Source organism: Triturus cristatus, chromosome 5_2, assembly GCF_964204655.1.
Source record: "Triturus cristatus chromosome 5_2, aTriCri1.1, whole genome shotgun sequence".
Lineage (NCBI taxonomy): Eukaryota > Metazoa > Chordata > Amphibia > Caudata > Salamandridae > Triturus > Triturus cristatus.
In genome coordinates this window covers 623,047,236-623,060,419 of record NC_140588.1, presented here as the reverse complement: position 1 = coordinate 623,060,419, position 13,184 = coordinate 623,047,236, and the positions used below count along the sequence as shown (strand labels likewise).

The following is a 13,184-nucleotide window of genomic DNA, read 5'->3' as shown; positions in this document are numbered from 1 at the left end:
ACAATTGGTTAAGTGCTGGCAGTGAGAAAGCTCCACTGTTATCCTTAGGTCTGTTTTGGGGGCAGTCATTCACTGCACCCGCCAGCCAGTGCTTAATTTGAACCGGTGCTCAGCACCAGCAGCTAATTGTCGGCACCGGTGCTTATAGCACCAGTCGAAGACACACTTATTGTGAAGGCACATGATTTTCCCCAGACTCTCAGGATGTTGCGCTACGTCGAGACTCGAACCGGGTTCCCCAGCTCCGAAAGCGGCAGCTCTACCCATTAGGCCAAGTCCTCTCCGGGTTAATAAGTGTCGGACCTCTAGTCAGGAGGCAGTTTGCACCTGCACATTTCGCCTGTTAGTGCTGCCTCCTGAGGACGGCACTTTTTATTTTACAAATTAATCACTGCCGCCAGCAAGGGGATCTCCAATTCCTTATCAAGGTGCAGGGTGGTTACCGCCTGCACAGAGAAACACTGAGAAGCTTTTAAACAGCTGCTCTGTATTTCTCTTGAATGCGCTGCCCTGGGGGCAGCGCGAGTTCACGGCTGCCCAGAGGGCAGTGCATTCTTCCTGATTGGTCGCACTTTCCATGTTTGCCCCGAGAGCGACTGCTTTAAGGTGCGACGTGGCGCAAACATGGAAAGTGTGCCCGGTCTATGAAGGCTCTGATGCTCATGTAAGGCAGTCCAATAAGTTCGGGAAGAGCGCGCACTATATAAAACTGCAAAAAAAAAAAAGTATTATGTCCCAGGTGAACTGTATCAGCACGATCGCTTTAATGTACAGTTGCGATCCCAAGTAGGAATCAGATTAGATCGAACTGGAGTCTTAAGTGACGGAGCACTGCAACAGACGGGCCAGTGGAGTTAAAGATCACTATCTATCCATCTACCACAAGATGGCGCTTAGGTACCGCGGAATATGAATTAAAATGAACAATTGAAGCGCAGACGAGAAAAAACACAAGCACGTTGCGAGGAAGAGAAAGTACAAAGTCAAGCAGTCAGTTTTTATACTTTATTACAAAGACCAGAAAATGGTAATCAAGCCTGCGTAGAAAGGCTGAAAGCGATAAAACGATAAGGCAGAGGCCAACAAAACACTTTCTCGCACAGGTTCGGCTAACTGCCAGGTCATACAAATATAATGTCCAATAACTTAATACCGATGCCGATAACTGACCTCAAACGTCACCTAGCGGCTGTGCATCGTGTTGTAAAGTCAACAAGCGTGTTAGTTTGAAACGAGTTAACATGGATCCACTTAAGACTGGGACTCACAAAAATTAAAACAACTTGGAAATATGCAAGTTACCTGCATATAAATCCACGACAACTTCCCCCGAGCAGCACAGGGAGGCCACCCTGATCTTCTCGGTTACATTCCCACGAGAAAACATACACCTCCTCACGTCAAACGAGTAGCTGTGAAAGGAAGCAAAGTAAGTTAACTGCAACCATTTATAAGGAACAGTCGCTCACAGACCACCCCTTAACTTCCTTTCATTTTAAAATATGTAAAATATGACCTGACCCAGTGTTTTAAATGGGAAACAATAAGTGTAGGTACTCATTAAATAGAGCTAGGGGCGTGGCTAGTGGGCGTGGTTAGAGGCGGGACGAGACATGATGATACTAAGACATTTCTATTGAGTATTCATTTTGCCCTTTGATAGTAGATTCACACTTTCCATATATGCAGATTAACAGCTGCATATGATGATAAAGAGTGGTGTGAATATCTGCAGGGAGCAGGCCCTAAATCATAATAGAAGGAGCTTTTAAATGAATGCAGTCAAGCCACCAACAGCACTCTTCAGACTAATTATCAGTGTGCCTCAGAACAAAAGTAATTTTTTGGAATAGCAGCATTAATAATGAGTACTACGCTAGTTGCAGGACATATCAAAACATTTGAGAAAAGTATCAATATAAACAAAACTTGTTTGCTCATTACACAAAATAAAGACCTAACACGATATATTAAGATTTCCTTGTTTTGCAATATTTGCAGCTTCTCACTGTCATACTGTTTCTACTTAGTTACTTTTAGCAAAATACTTCCAATACACACAGAAACAAGTAGACCATGAACACACAAAAGCATTTCACGCATTTCTTTAAAACTACCTCCTGAGAGTGTCCCCATTCTCTTCCTCTCTGAGCTCGCTTTCTCTCTCACACTGAAACATACACAGAAGCAGGCAAGCTCGCTCTCTCTCTCTCTCTCTCTCTCTCTCTCTCTCTCTCTCTCTCTCTCTCTCCCTCCCTCTTCCTCTCGCTCCCTCTACCTCTTCCTATCCCAAAAAGGTTCACTTGGGATTGTTACAGGAAGCACAGTATGAATGTGATTGACAGAGAAGGGCCTTAATGAGCCCTTCTCTATCAAACACAGCAGGGAGTGAAAATTCCAAACAGGGACACCCTTTGCATAACGCACATGAGCCGCTGCTGAATGGTTCAGCAGTTACTCACCTACGAGCTAGAGCGGCGATTTGGCTGTCAGAGTGCCGTAGAGATCTGCTCCACTCGGACTGCCTCAAGCTCCGCAGCTCTAGCACCAATTAGCTTACCTTCACTGAGTACCGGTACTCTCCTTAGGAGTGGAGAAGTGCCGGTACTCTGATCAGTAAAAATAAGAAGTGCCGGTACTCAGTACCGGTGGGTACCGGCCCATTTAAAGCACTGACCTGACCCATACACTCCCTCTACCTAGCTCAGACTTCTGCAGGACGGTATGGGGCCCTATTACACATAAGGCTCACTTTCAGCAGCACGGTGCACCTTAAAACATGTGTGCTGTGCGCAAACGGGGAAAGAGCGCCTTATTACAATGAATGGGCTGCCCCCGGAGCAGCTGCGAAGTCGTGCTGCCCTGGGGGCATCGAATTAAAGTGAAAAATAGAGGAGCTTTGAAGCGGCCCCCCGTGTTTTACTGTGCAGGCGGCATTCTGCCTGCACTTTTAGGGGGGGGGGGGGGGGGGGGGCGAGAGATAGGGTGACCAACCGTCCGTAAATTTCACGGACAGTCCGTAATTTTGGCCGTCTGTCCGTTGTCCGTGAAGGATTGTTTAACGGACGCCATTTGTCCATAATTTTAACCGGGCACTGGTCGCACCACCCTAAAGCCGGCACAGCTTCCACCCACCTCCCTGCTTGACTCCGATGCTGCTGAGGTCGGGTGTAACAGACTCCGATGCAGCACCAAAGCTCAGATCCCCAGCAGCATTGGAGAGGCCCAGCGGGATGGCAACCCTCACACCTTCGGCCCTTGATGAGCTGCTAAGAGGTGCTTGAAGGTGACTGAGAGGGTGGGGCTGCAGCTTCAGGGGCATCTATTCAGATGCAAACAGCCCTGAATGCGTCATGTCTCTGCAATTTAGAGGGGCCTCACACATTCCCTTTCTGCCCAGGGCACCAAACATCCTAGAACCGGCCCCGATTACACCGAGGCAGCACGTGGTTCTCTGCACAGAGCTTAATTACTGTTACTAAATTCTAAGCAAACCTCGGTTCTTCAAACATGCAGTCTATAATGTAATAAAATAAAGAAATGGCACAATCACACCCACACTGATTAACAAAGTATGGAGGACAATCAGTTCTCTTGGAGCATCTCCTTTAAGTACTGTACATCACAGTGGGGGGGTGGCAAAACTAACATTTTGGCAAGCGAGCCTGTCTTCTCGTTGTCTTGTCCAGGAGGGGGTGAGGAGCCCTACCCCACCCTGGCAGAGACCAAGATGATAGTAGAATACTGCATACCCACCCCTGTGCCCACCCTGGTGGATCCGGTTCCCCCTCCTGTGATGGCTCCTACGCCCCCCCCCCCCCCCATGGCTCCTCTCCCCCCTGTGGTGCATCCTGTCTCTGCCCTGGGTGGCTCCTGTCCCAGTCCTGGAATGGCTCCTGCAGCGAGGGTGAAGTTCTTTATGGGCCTCGTCTCAAAGGCTCAGCACAAAATTAATATGAAAAGGTGGGCAAGTGAGTAAGTGAAGGGATAGTTGGATGGCTGGATGAATTAGTGAAAGGGTGAATGGATGAGTGAAAGAAAGATTGAATAGATGGATAATGAGATCCTGAGTGGATTAATGAGTGAGTGGAAGGATGGATGAGTGAAAATATAAATAGCTGGGTGGAAGGGTAGCTGGATGGGTAAAAGGGTGGATGAATGAGTGAAAGGATGGATGAGTGAAAGGATGGCTGGATTGATTAATTGATAAGTGCAAGGGTGAATGGATGGACGGATGAGTGAAAGGGTGGATGTAAGGATGGATGAGTGAGTGAAAGGGAGGGTATATGGACAAAAGGATGAATAGAGGAGTGAAAGGATAGATGGATGAGAGAAAGGATGGATGAGTGATAGGGTCAATGGATGAATTCATGAGTAGATGGATGGATGGAAGGAAGGATGGCTAAGTGAAAGGGTCGATGGAGAGAGAAAGGGAGGATGGATGGATGACTGAAAGGGTGGATGGGTGGAAGGATGAGTGAATGGCTGGATGGGTAGAATAGTGGATGGATAAGTGTACAGATGGATAGGGTGAAAGGGTGGATGGATGGATAAGTGAAAGGATGGATGAAGGGATGGATGAGTGAAATGATAGATGGAAGGATACATGATGGATAGGTTTGCAAATGGTTGAATATGTTTGGATATGGCTGGGCTTACTTATATACTTTTGCGCGACCTCCTCTGATGTGTCTGTAAAACGTACCTATTGTCCTGAAGTTTTGTCCTGAATTTTGACCCTTGGTCCTGAATTTTTACACTAACCGTCCTGAATTTGCACCAATTCCCGTTGGTCACCCTAGCGAGAGATCCCCTCCTAGCAGGCGGCTGCAGTGAGCGACTGCACCTGCCTGAAAGGGAATGTCTAGGGAATGGGGGGGGGGGTCCATAGGACCCTATTTCCCACCTCCGGGGGACTGCCATCAGGGGGCACACTGTCAGTGCAGCTCCTGACAACTTATTTGCCTCTGCACCGGTGCCTATAATACGGTGTGGGCGCAGAGACAAAGAGAGTCCCTCATTTGCATGGAGCCACGCTCTCATGCAAATGAGGGAGCACTCTCTGGTGATACCGCTGGCGCTATAAGTGCACCAGTGCTATATGTATTACAGAAAGGGCTACACAAGCGTCTGCAGCCTTTCTGTAATACCAAAGTGCCCTGGGGGCGCGCAAAACGGATGCACATGCCAGTTACACCCCCAGCGCACTTTCCATAATATGGCCCATGGTATTCAAGCTAGGGCGATATTAGAGCCAATTGTTTTTAGGGGGAGTAAACATTTTAAATGGTGAGGGTAGGGCCACGTAAGAGCCTGCAAAATTACTCATCGGGGGCAGCAGTTTAACACTGTTATTTTATACCTTGTAATACACTTGCGGCAGTCGACCTGGCAAGAAGTAGGATTTTGTGTAGCAATGGCAAATGGACTATTCTAAAAACACACTGGGGCCTGCTGAATAGGTCTCAGCATAATAATGGACTGCATCTACCAGCATGTATACCTTTACAGAATTTGCAGGTGAGGATGTTAGTTCACAAGACAACTCTGACATCAACGGCAGGATTCCCGGCATACAGGCACTATAAGCATACAGGATGCAGAGTCTGCAAACCTTGTTAATGCACAGTAAACCCGAGCCCCAGCGCCCATCATATATTCTTGCCTTTGGTATGCTTGGACACTCATACCCTCAAAACAGCCCACATTTGGAAATACGTTGGATGTACAACAAAAGGAAGCATCAAAACCACCGAGCACAATGCACGAGTGGCTATGGTGCTGCCACAGTAAAGAACATATACCCACACTTGCAACATAACCACGAACAATAGTAGGAGCAGCATATTAAACAGACACCGGTTGTAAAAATACATGTCAGCAGTGCATAAAGAACACCTTAATTCTGTGGAATATGTACAAATGTGCTCACCGATGGCATCATGTCAAGTGGTGGTGATATATCCAGTGGCGTAACGAAACTTGATGGGGCTCCCCTGCAAAGTGCATGTAGGGGCCTCCCCAAGCTCTGGACCCAGTCCGAATCTCTCAAGCCAGGGGCCTGGCAGTGCCGGAGGGGACTCCTCGAGCGCGGGGGCTTTTGTTACGCCACTGGTGATATCCTGAAATAAGACTTCTTAAGGGGATTCAGTAGCATAACAAATGTCTTGCAGAAAAGAATGGTAAATGCATAAGCTGGCTTCCAATAGGACCCTGATGGCCTCCATACTTCCTGCAGCTCAGCTCCCTGTTCCCCTCTCTCTTCAACTATGGGCACACAGCAAATGGGAGACCTAGGTGGGATCAAGAGATGTTCAGTGTTGAAACACTGGAGCAGAAAGACAGACTCCAGGCTCTCACTGCCTAAACTAGTAACTCTTGAACACTGAACCAAGTTCTAAATCTGTCACCTCACAAATATGCCTGCATTCGCCTGCTCCACATTATTGCTCATGTTTCTTTCCACCCTACTGGTTGTTTAGATGTTGGCTAAGCACAATTATCTGTGAAGCGTGGTTTCTTTTGTTCTGTGGAAGACTGCTCCATCTGCAAGTCTCTTTTCTCATTCCCTTCAGTTCTCTTTCCTCTGTCCTGCTTTTAGGTTAAACCTGTCCGAACCGCTTTGAGGTCATCAAAGTTAAACAAATAAACAAACAAGATAGTAGTAAGAACAGCTACAGTCAACCACAGTTCTTGAGCACTGACACTCTATGTCATTTACTAAAGCAATTCTAGGTTTCTCTCACTCATTATCACTCTTGGTATTACAAGGTGCGAGTGTGAGTGTCTATCTCTCGAAGTACGTTAGATGTCTTTCTCTCTCTCTTGCCCTCTCTCTGTCCCTCTAGCTATCTATGGGCTTCTCTCTTAGTCTCTTGCCTATGCAAAGAGCAAGAAGAAAACAATAGGAGTATGCATAAGAGAACTTCAGAAGGAATACATAATTTCCAACAGTCACATCATCCCCCCTTTTTCTCGCATCACGGATATCCCTTCGGCACTCCCTTTTGACTACTTTGCCACCTCTCAACCACATAGTGCAACCAAGTTTGGAGCAAATTAATCAGAGGAAGATTGAGAGGTTTTGGCAAAATGGGCAAACTATGGGTATAGAAGATTTTTCTAGGGATTGGGTGCTTTAACCATTTGAGGAATTTTCAGCTACTTTTGAGATCCCGAGAGGTCAATTTTTATTGCATTGGTCAGTAATAGCCCGGGTGCGCCTCCACTGGAACATGGGTATATAGGAGCCTCAACTGCAGAGCGCTTGTCAAATGTTGTGCACTACGCCTGGCCGCATCAATGTGGGACGTGTCTTTATCGGGCATTACAAAATGATATGGTATCACCCTTTGTAGGTCTTGAAGCGAAGTGGGAAGAGGAGTTGGGGCACCCAATTTCCAAAGAGGACTGGGTGAAAATTCTGGCGAGTTTGAATACTGTGTCTAGGAATGAGGTATTGAAATTGATTACATTCTTTTACTTGCATAGGGCGTATCTGAGTCTGGGGGAAATAGCTAGGATTGATCAGGGCACAGCTGTTGAAGGCCCTAGATATGGTGAACATGGAGCAGAAATTATACATATGATGTGGTTATGTCCATCATTGGTAGGAAATTGGAGGCAAGTAGTGTCCTGTATTAATGAGGTGGTTTAGAGAGCTTTTGAATGTGCGCCTTTGGTCTGTTTTCTAGGGGGATTTCCAAGACCTGCTAGGTGCAAAAACACAACAGGATTTATTGACATGACCCTGGTACTTGCCAGATGGGAGATAACCATGCATTGAAAGATGGCAAGGTGGCCCAACGTAGCGAAATGGAAAGAGGAGCCAATTCGGTGGGCAGGCTATAAGAGTGCAGTGTTGTATGGTGAAGTGAGGAAAGGAAGAGAAACTATTGACAGGGGACAAGCATGGGATCATTTATTAGAATGCATTAAAAATCCTGATCTGGTGGATAAATCTGGGGAAGAAATCGTGTAGAAGAAGAAAAATCTTCTTAACTTCAAAAATGAAAGACTAGGATTAGGGTACATGTGTTTACAAGTTTGAAATGTACTTTGTGAATCAGTATGTACACATGTGATGGGGACTGAACTGTTGTGGCGGTGGGCGGTTTAGTGGATTAGATATAATATTTTAAATGCTACTAAAACTCTGTTTAAACCATATACATATACACCGCACAATAGTTTAACCTCTGGCCGTCACCCTACACAAACACAGCACTACTATGTCACTTATCCATCTCCCCTATTAATTCTCTTCATCTCCTCAGGCCTTACCCTTCCACACAATAAGTGCTTGCTTTCTACTTGAGATTACTGGTGGTGGATATTATGGCTCAATTTTTGGGACCTGGACTTATATTTCATCATCAGACAGTGACAAAGCGCAAGACACAAAGTCAGAAAGGAAGAAAGCGAAAGCTAGAAAAAACAGTGAAAAAGGGTGAAAGCAGGGATGAAAAGGAATCCACAAGAGGGAGATAAATAGATATAAGTGGAGGGTAGTGGAACAAAGAGTCATACGGTGTAATCAGCTGTGATATTTCTCAACCCTGACATTTTGCACTGTTATAGAGTGCTGTTAAGCAAAACTTTGGGCACTGTGCTTATTCATGTTATAAATTAAACATTCTCACAGCCCTTTTCTCTCTCATGTCTTTACATGCCCTCACCCATCTCTCCTCAACCTTTTCCCTTCCCTCTTCAACACTTACCGCCCTGTCACTTTACGTTCCTTCTCAACATAGAACCAGGACACATGATCTCTGTTTTTCTGGGTCATTTCCAATACATTTCTTCCAAGCTAACTGGAACAGTAGATCTCTCAAGTGAAGTGCAAGTGTTTCTATGACTGACAGACCTCATAGAATGAGAAATGTGGTCAACCAAAATAGAGTGTAGGTTGTCAGATGGTCGCCATGCCAACTGCCAGGTGGCAGCTCAAAGCTGAGGAGTCTTGCTGGGGTCTCACAGCCAGTGTTACTCTCTGTCCACAATCAGTTTAGAGCTGCAGTCATGGCTCTTTGAGGCAACACAAATCCTCAGAGTGGGCACATCAGCTCATTGAGCCACCGGTACAATACACGTCTTATTACACTATGTGTTCTAGGTAGAAAATATTGTCTGGACTCTGAAGTGAGAAGAGTACAGTGCTTTTTTTTTGCTACAGCTGTGCTTCCCTGCAAAAAACACAAACCAATCAAGCTACTGCAGGGGCAGAGCTGGCTGGGGACGAGGATGGATGCAGTCTGCTGGTCTTGCAGACCAGCTCCTTGTTTTCTAGGAGGTGCACGTCCTCAAAGCGGCCTGTGGACGCCAAGTCAGGCATGTGCCTGGGGACATTTGCAGTGCTCCTCATCGATACACGTTTGGAGCCCCAACGGTGGTTTCATCCAGTGCACCCACCTATACCTTCCAGCCTGTAAACTGAACTGCGGATCGAAACTGCCCGAATCCATCAAACCCTGTGTAGTCCCTCCCCAGAGGGGGTATCTGGGCAGCCTTGGAAGCACAGAGGTCCCACTCTGCGGGACGGTACTGTGGGAGTGTGCCCACTACACTGAGGTTGCAGTTTAAATGAGACCATGCCTACTCCGAAGGAGCTCTACAACACACTTGTCTTGAGGTCCACTGTCACATCTCCATGCTCTCAGGGACCGCAGTTAACAGCACCTCCAATCTGTTCGGACGACAACACCACATCTGCGGGCCCCAAAGGGGCGCATTTTTGACTTTGGCTCTAACCTGGGCACTGTGAAGTAGAGGGAAGATTATCTTGTAGAGTATGGCCTGGAAATGTGTGGTTTTGCCTTTCTCTTTCCTGTCACCTCACTGTGATATGACAGCAGGGAAAGGACTTCTTTACACCACATAATGCTGGGTCTAAAGTGGGAGTAAAGTTCTACCTGTGGAGTGCAATGAATAATCTGAAACCAGGATACAGAATGTGCCTAGTTTAGGTCAAGCAACACCCTAAACCCAGAGCTGTGATATGAAACTCAAGTGACTGAAACCGTTGTGAGGCATTGAGAAGAAAATAGAAGACAATCAGCAGAGGCTCAGTTTGACCTGTGAGGAATGAAGTTCTTTAGTGCAGTGTTATTTATTAATTTCTGGTTCTGGTCTCTCTGATTTCCCCTTCCCTGGATTGGTCTTGAACGAGCAATAATGACAATAGTGTCACACCTGACTGATACAAACCCTCCTACAGATAATTTGCCAAATGTCACATTACTTTACTTTTTCCTTTATCTGGTTTGATGGTGCTTGTCCGTAGAGCCTGGAAATTTCCTGTTATGTACTACTTTGACTCATGGGTTGTCTTTTTAGGTTTCACTTGAGAAATGTATTGTTTTAATATAAATCCTAAAACTAGCTCACATCCCGCCCCCTTGCTTTCCTGACTTTTCATAGGCTCCTGTGCTTGCCACTTACTTATCCTCCATTTTTATTGGCTGTGGCATATTTTCCTGCATTTATCAATGCTTGTTCCTCGACTGCTTCTCATATCAGTTTCCTGTAGCCGAAATACCGGGTGGAACTATTTTTTCCTAACATTTTGCCTCTTTCTGCTTTTTTGTCTTGCAGCAGATTTATATAGTGCAACTTATCACCCAGAGAGATGAAGGATTTCCCCAGAATGACAGGACTCAAACCGGGATCCCAGCTCTCGAGTCAGCAGCTCTGGCTGCTGCGCCACATCCTCTCCACTCCAGTTATACTGGTCAGGGAGCTCTTTCCTTTGCCCCTTCGTCCCGGGTGGGGGGGGGGGGGAAATTCATAAAAACAGCTTATTATTCATTACATAGGCGAAACCGATGCATTACTAACGCTTGTATTAAATAGAGCGTCTCCATTTCTTTAAAATACATTATGCATCATATTAAAAAATAATGTATTCAATGTGCCCATTTGGTAAAAGAGTGCCCAATTTCAACTACACGCTAGTGACTAGTAATAACTGGCATAAACGTTTGTTTAAATCGCTAAAACATGGGAGCTCGAGACGTGTTTTCGATGCAAAGCTATGGTCCACAGTCAGGACGCAGAGGAGCATCGGTGCAGAGTCTCCAGGCGGCCTCTTGGTGAGTCCGAGTCACGTGTTGCACGATGCACACCTGTCATGCCCACACTCTGTAACCTCTGCTGGCTGAGGCACGCCAGCGCCATGCTCGGGCTGCTTGAGCACAGGTGGAGTGCATGGGCTTGCCGCGCCTCCAGATTAGCACATCTTGGACGATGAGCGCCGTGAACGCTCTCAGCCTGGCAGCTGCTCGGTACGATCTGCTCTTCCCTCCTGACACGGATCCTTACTGCACTTCTGCTGCCACAGACAGAGAGGCGTACCCTGGCTACGCAAGCCGAGCAGGAAGGTCAGTGACCCTCTGCTACCGATGGTCACTGCAGCACCCTTCTACACCCCAATCTTGGCACATACATACAATCGTAGTATTCTTTAACAGTGCAGCTAACATATAGTGTTTCGTGCGGTGGGTCACCTGCGCCTACTCTTATAAGAAGCCGGACCTGCTTTTCTTTTCACTTTGGTGTGGAATAACTGGTGTTAAAGTGGAGCGTTTCCTTCCAGTTAAAGTGTGCAGGGTGTGCCGTTTCGTGCAGCACCCAGTGTGGGAACCCATTTACTTGTCTTCCCGAACAGGATGTGCTGCCTCCCACTCATGCTTTGAAGGACAAAGGAACGCAATGCAATTGGTCAGGGACCTTTGGTAATTACAAGTTTTAAACACAGTGGTCCCTAAACAGGACAAGCATTTGCAATGCAATAGGTCTCGCATTTACGGGAGTTTTAGCTATTGGCATTGTAAATGACAGTGCCTTTTATTTATGTTTTGGTTTTTAAAACATAAAATAAAAGGCATTGTCATTTACAATGCCAATAGCTTCCTCGCGTAAATGCGAGACCTGTTGCATTTTCAATGCTTGTTAGATGAGCTTCAAAGACTTTTGAATGGAAGCATTAAAAGAAAACCTCTCATAACTGTACCAACAAATAGGTCCTTTTTCTCACCAGGCACATGGCATGCATGATTAGAAGCTGTGTAGAGATAGCGCTTCGCGGCACTGTGGTAAACACTAATGTACTGGAATCTTTATTTGAATCCCTTTCGGAGCAGTCAGTAAAAGGGGCAAATATAATTGAAAAATTGAGCAGTTAACATGCACCTTTTTGTTTCACTTTTCCAAAATTATCCTACATAAAATCCTACTGAGCAATGTGCTGGGGGTTACTCACTTGGTGCACATGGGGTCTAAGTTTATACTTCTTGACAGGGCTGTTTTAAATTACCAGTCCGGCCCTGGACGTGTTCCAGAGTCGAGTCAATGACAAAGAAGTGGTCCAAATGCTACGTTCAGAAGGGGGAGGGTGTGGCTTAACGGCCAGTGCAGCCGACTTGGGCGCTGAGAGATCCAGGTTTAAGTCTCGTTGTGTGATCAACATCCTGTGATTCTGGGCAAATCACTTCCCCCTGCCTACGGACAGCGCCTACAGACCCTCACGGGTTATTAGCGGCGCTATACAAATCCAAGTATTATATTAGAATTATTAAGAAGAGAAAGAGGCAGCCAAAAGACGACGATCAAATGTCCAAGCAAAATGGAAAAAGTGGCCTAGAAGGATACTAGATAAGAGAGGGGGGGGGGGAAGGAGTGGCCTGAACGCTACTCTTAAAAGCTGATGAAACACAACTAGTAGAAATGGACAAAGTATTGAGGAACTATATGCAGCCATTCCAGGCGTTCTTAATTTCCGGTACCGACGGGAATCTCTGTACGCAATTACGAGTTTGCAGACCAAGAATTACTTGGTATAATTCTGCATGGAAAGCTGCATGTTTAGAGCTACAGATCACATTTTTAATGAAACTGCAATACAGCAACAGCACCGGCCCTGATATAATATTAATGGCCGCCGAGCAGCACGGTAGCAGCAGAAAGCCTTTTAGGTTCTTACGCAACACGTAGCTAAATTAATTATTTGCAGGGAAAGGATCCCATTACCCCGGCAGCCTCCGAGGGATCAGGGAGAGCCGGACTTCGGAGGCGCTCATTAGCGACTCTCAAATGTCAAGACACCGGGAGGAAAGAAGAGGCCTGACAGGGAAGGAGACACAGCGACACAGATCTGGAAGGGAGGGGGCGCGAGAAAGACAGGGACA

The 13,184-nt window shown here is 46.4% G+C and overlaps 1 protein-coding gene across 2 annotated transcripts in view; it reads right to left on the bottom strand.

Annotated features, from left to right (window-relative positions):
• Window positions 1-13,184, bottom strand: part of TYW2 (tRNA wybutosine-synthesizing protein 2) — a 174,289-nt gene that overhangs the window by 91,480 nt on the left and 69,625 nt on the right. For both annotated transcript variants that reach the window (XM_085607740.1, XM_085607741.1), the window contains exon 6: window positions 1,303-1,412. In XM_085607740.1, coding sequence (XP_085463866.1) covers window positions 1,303-1,412 — 110 coding nt within the window. The remainder of the gene's footprint in view (window positions 1-1,302; window positions 1,413-13,184) is intronic.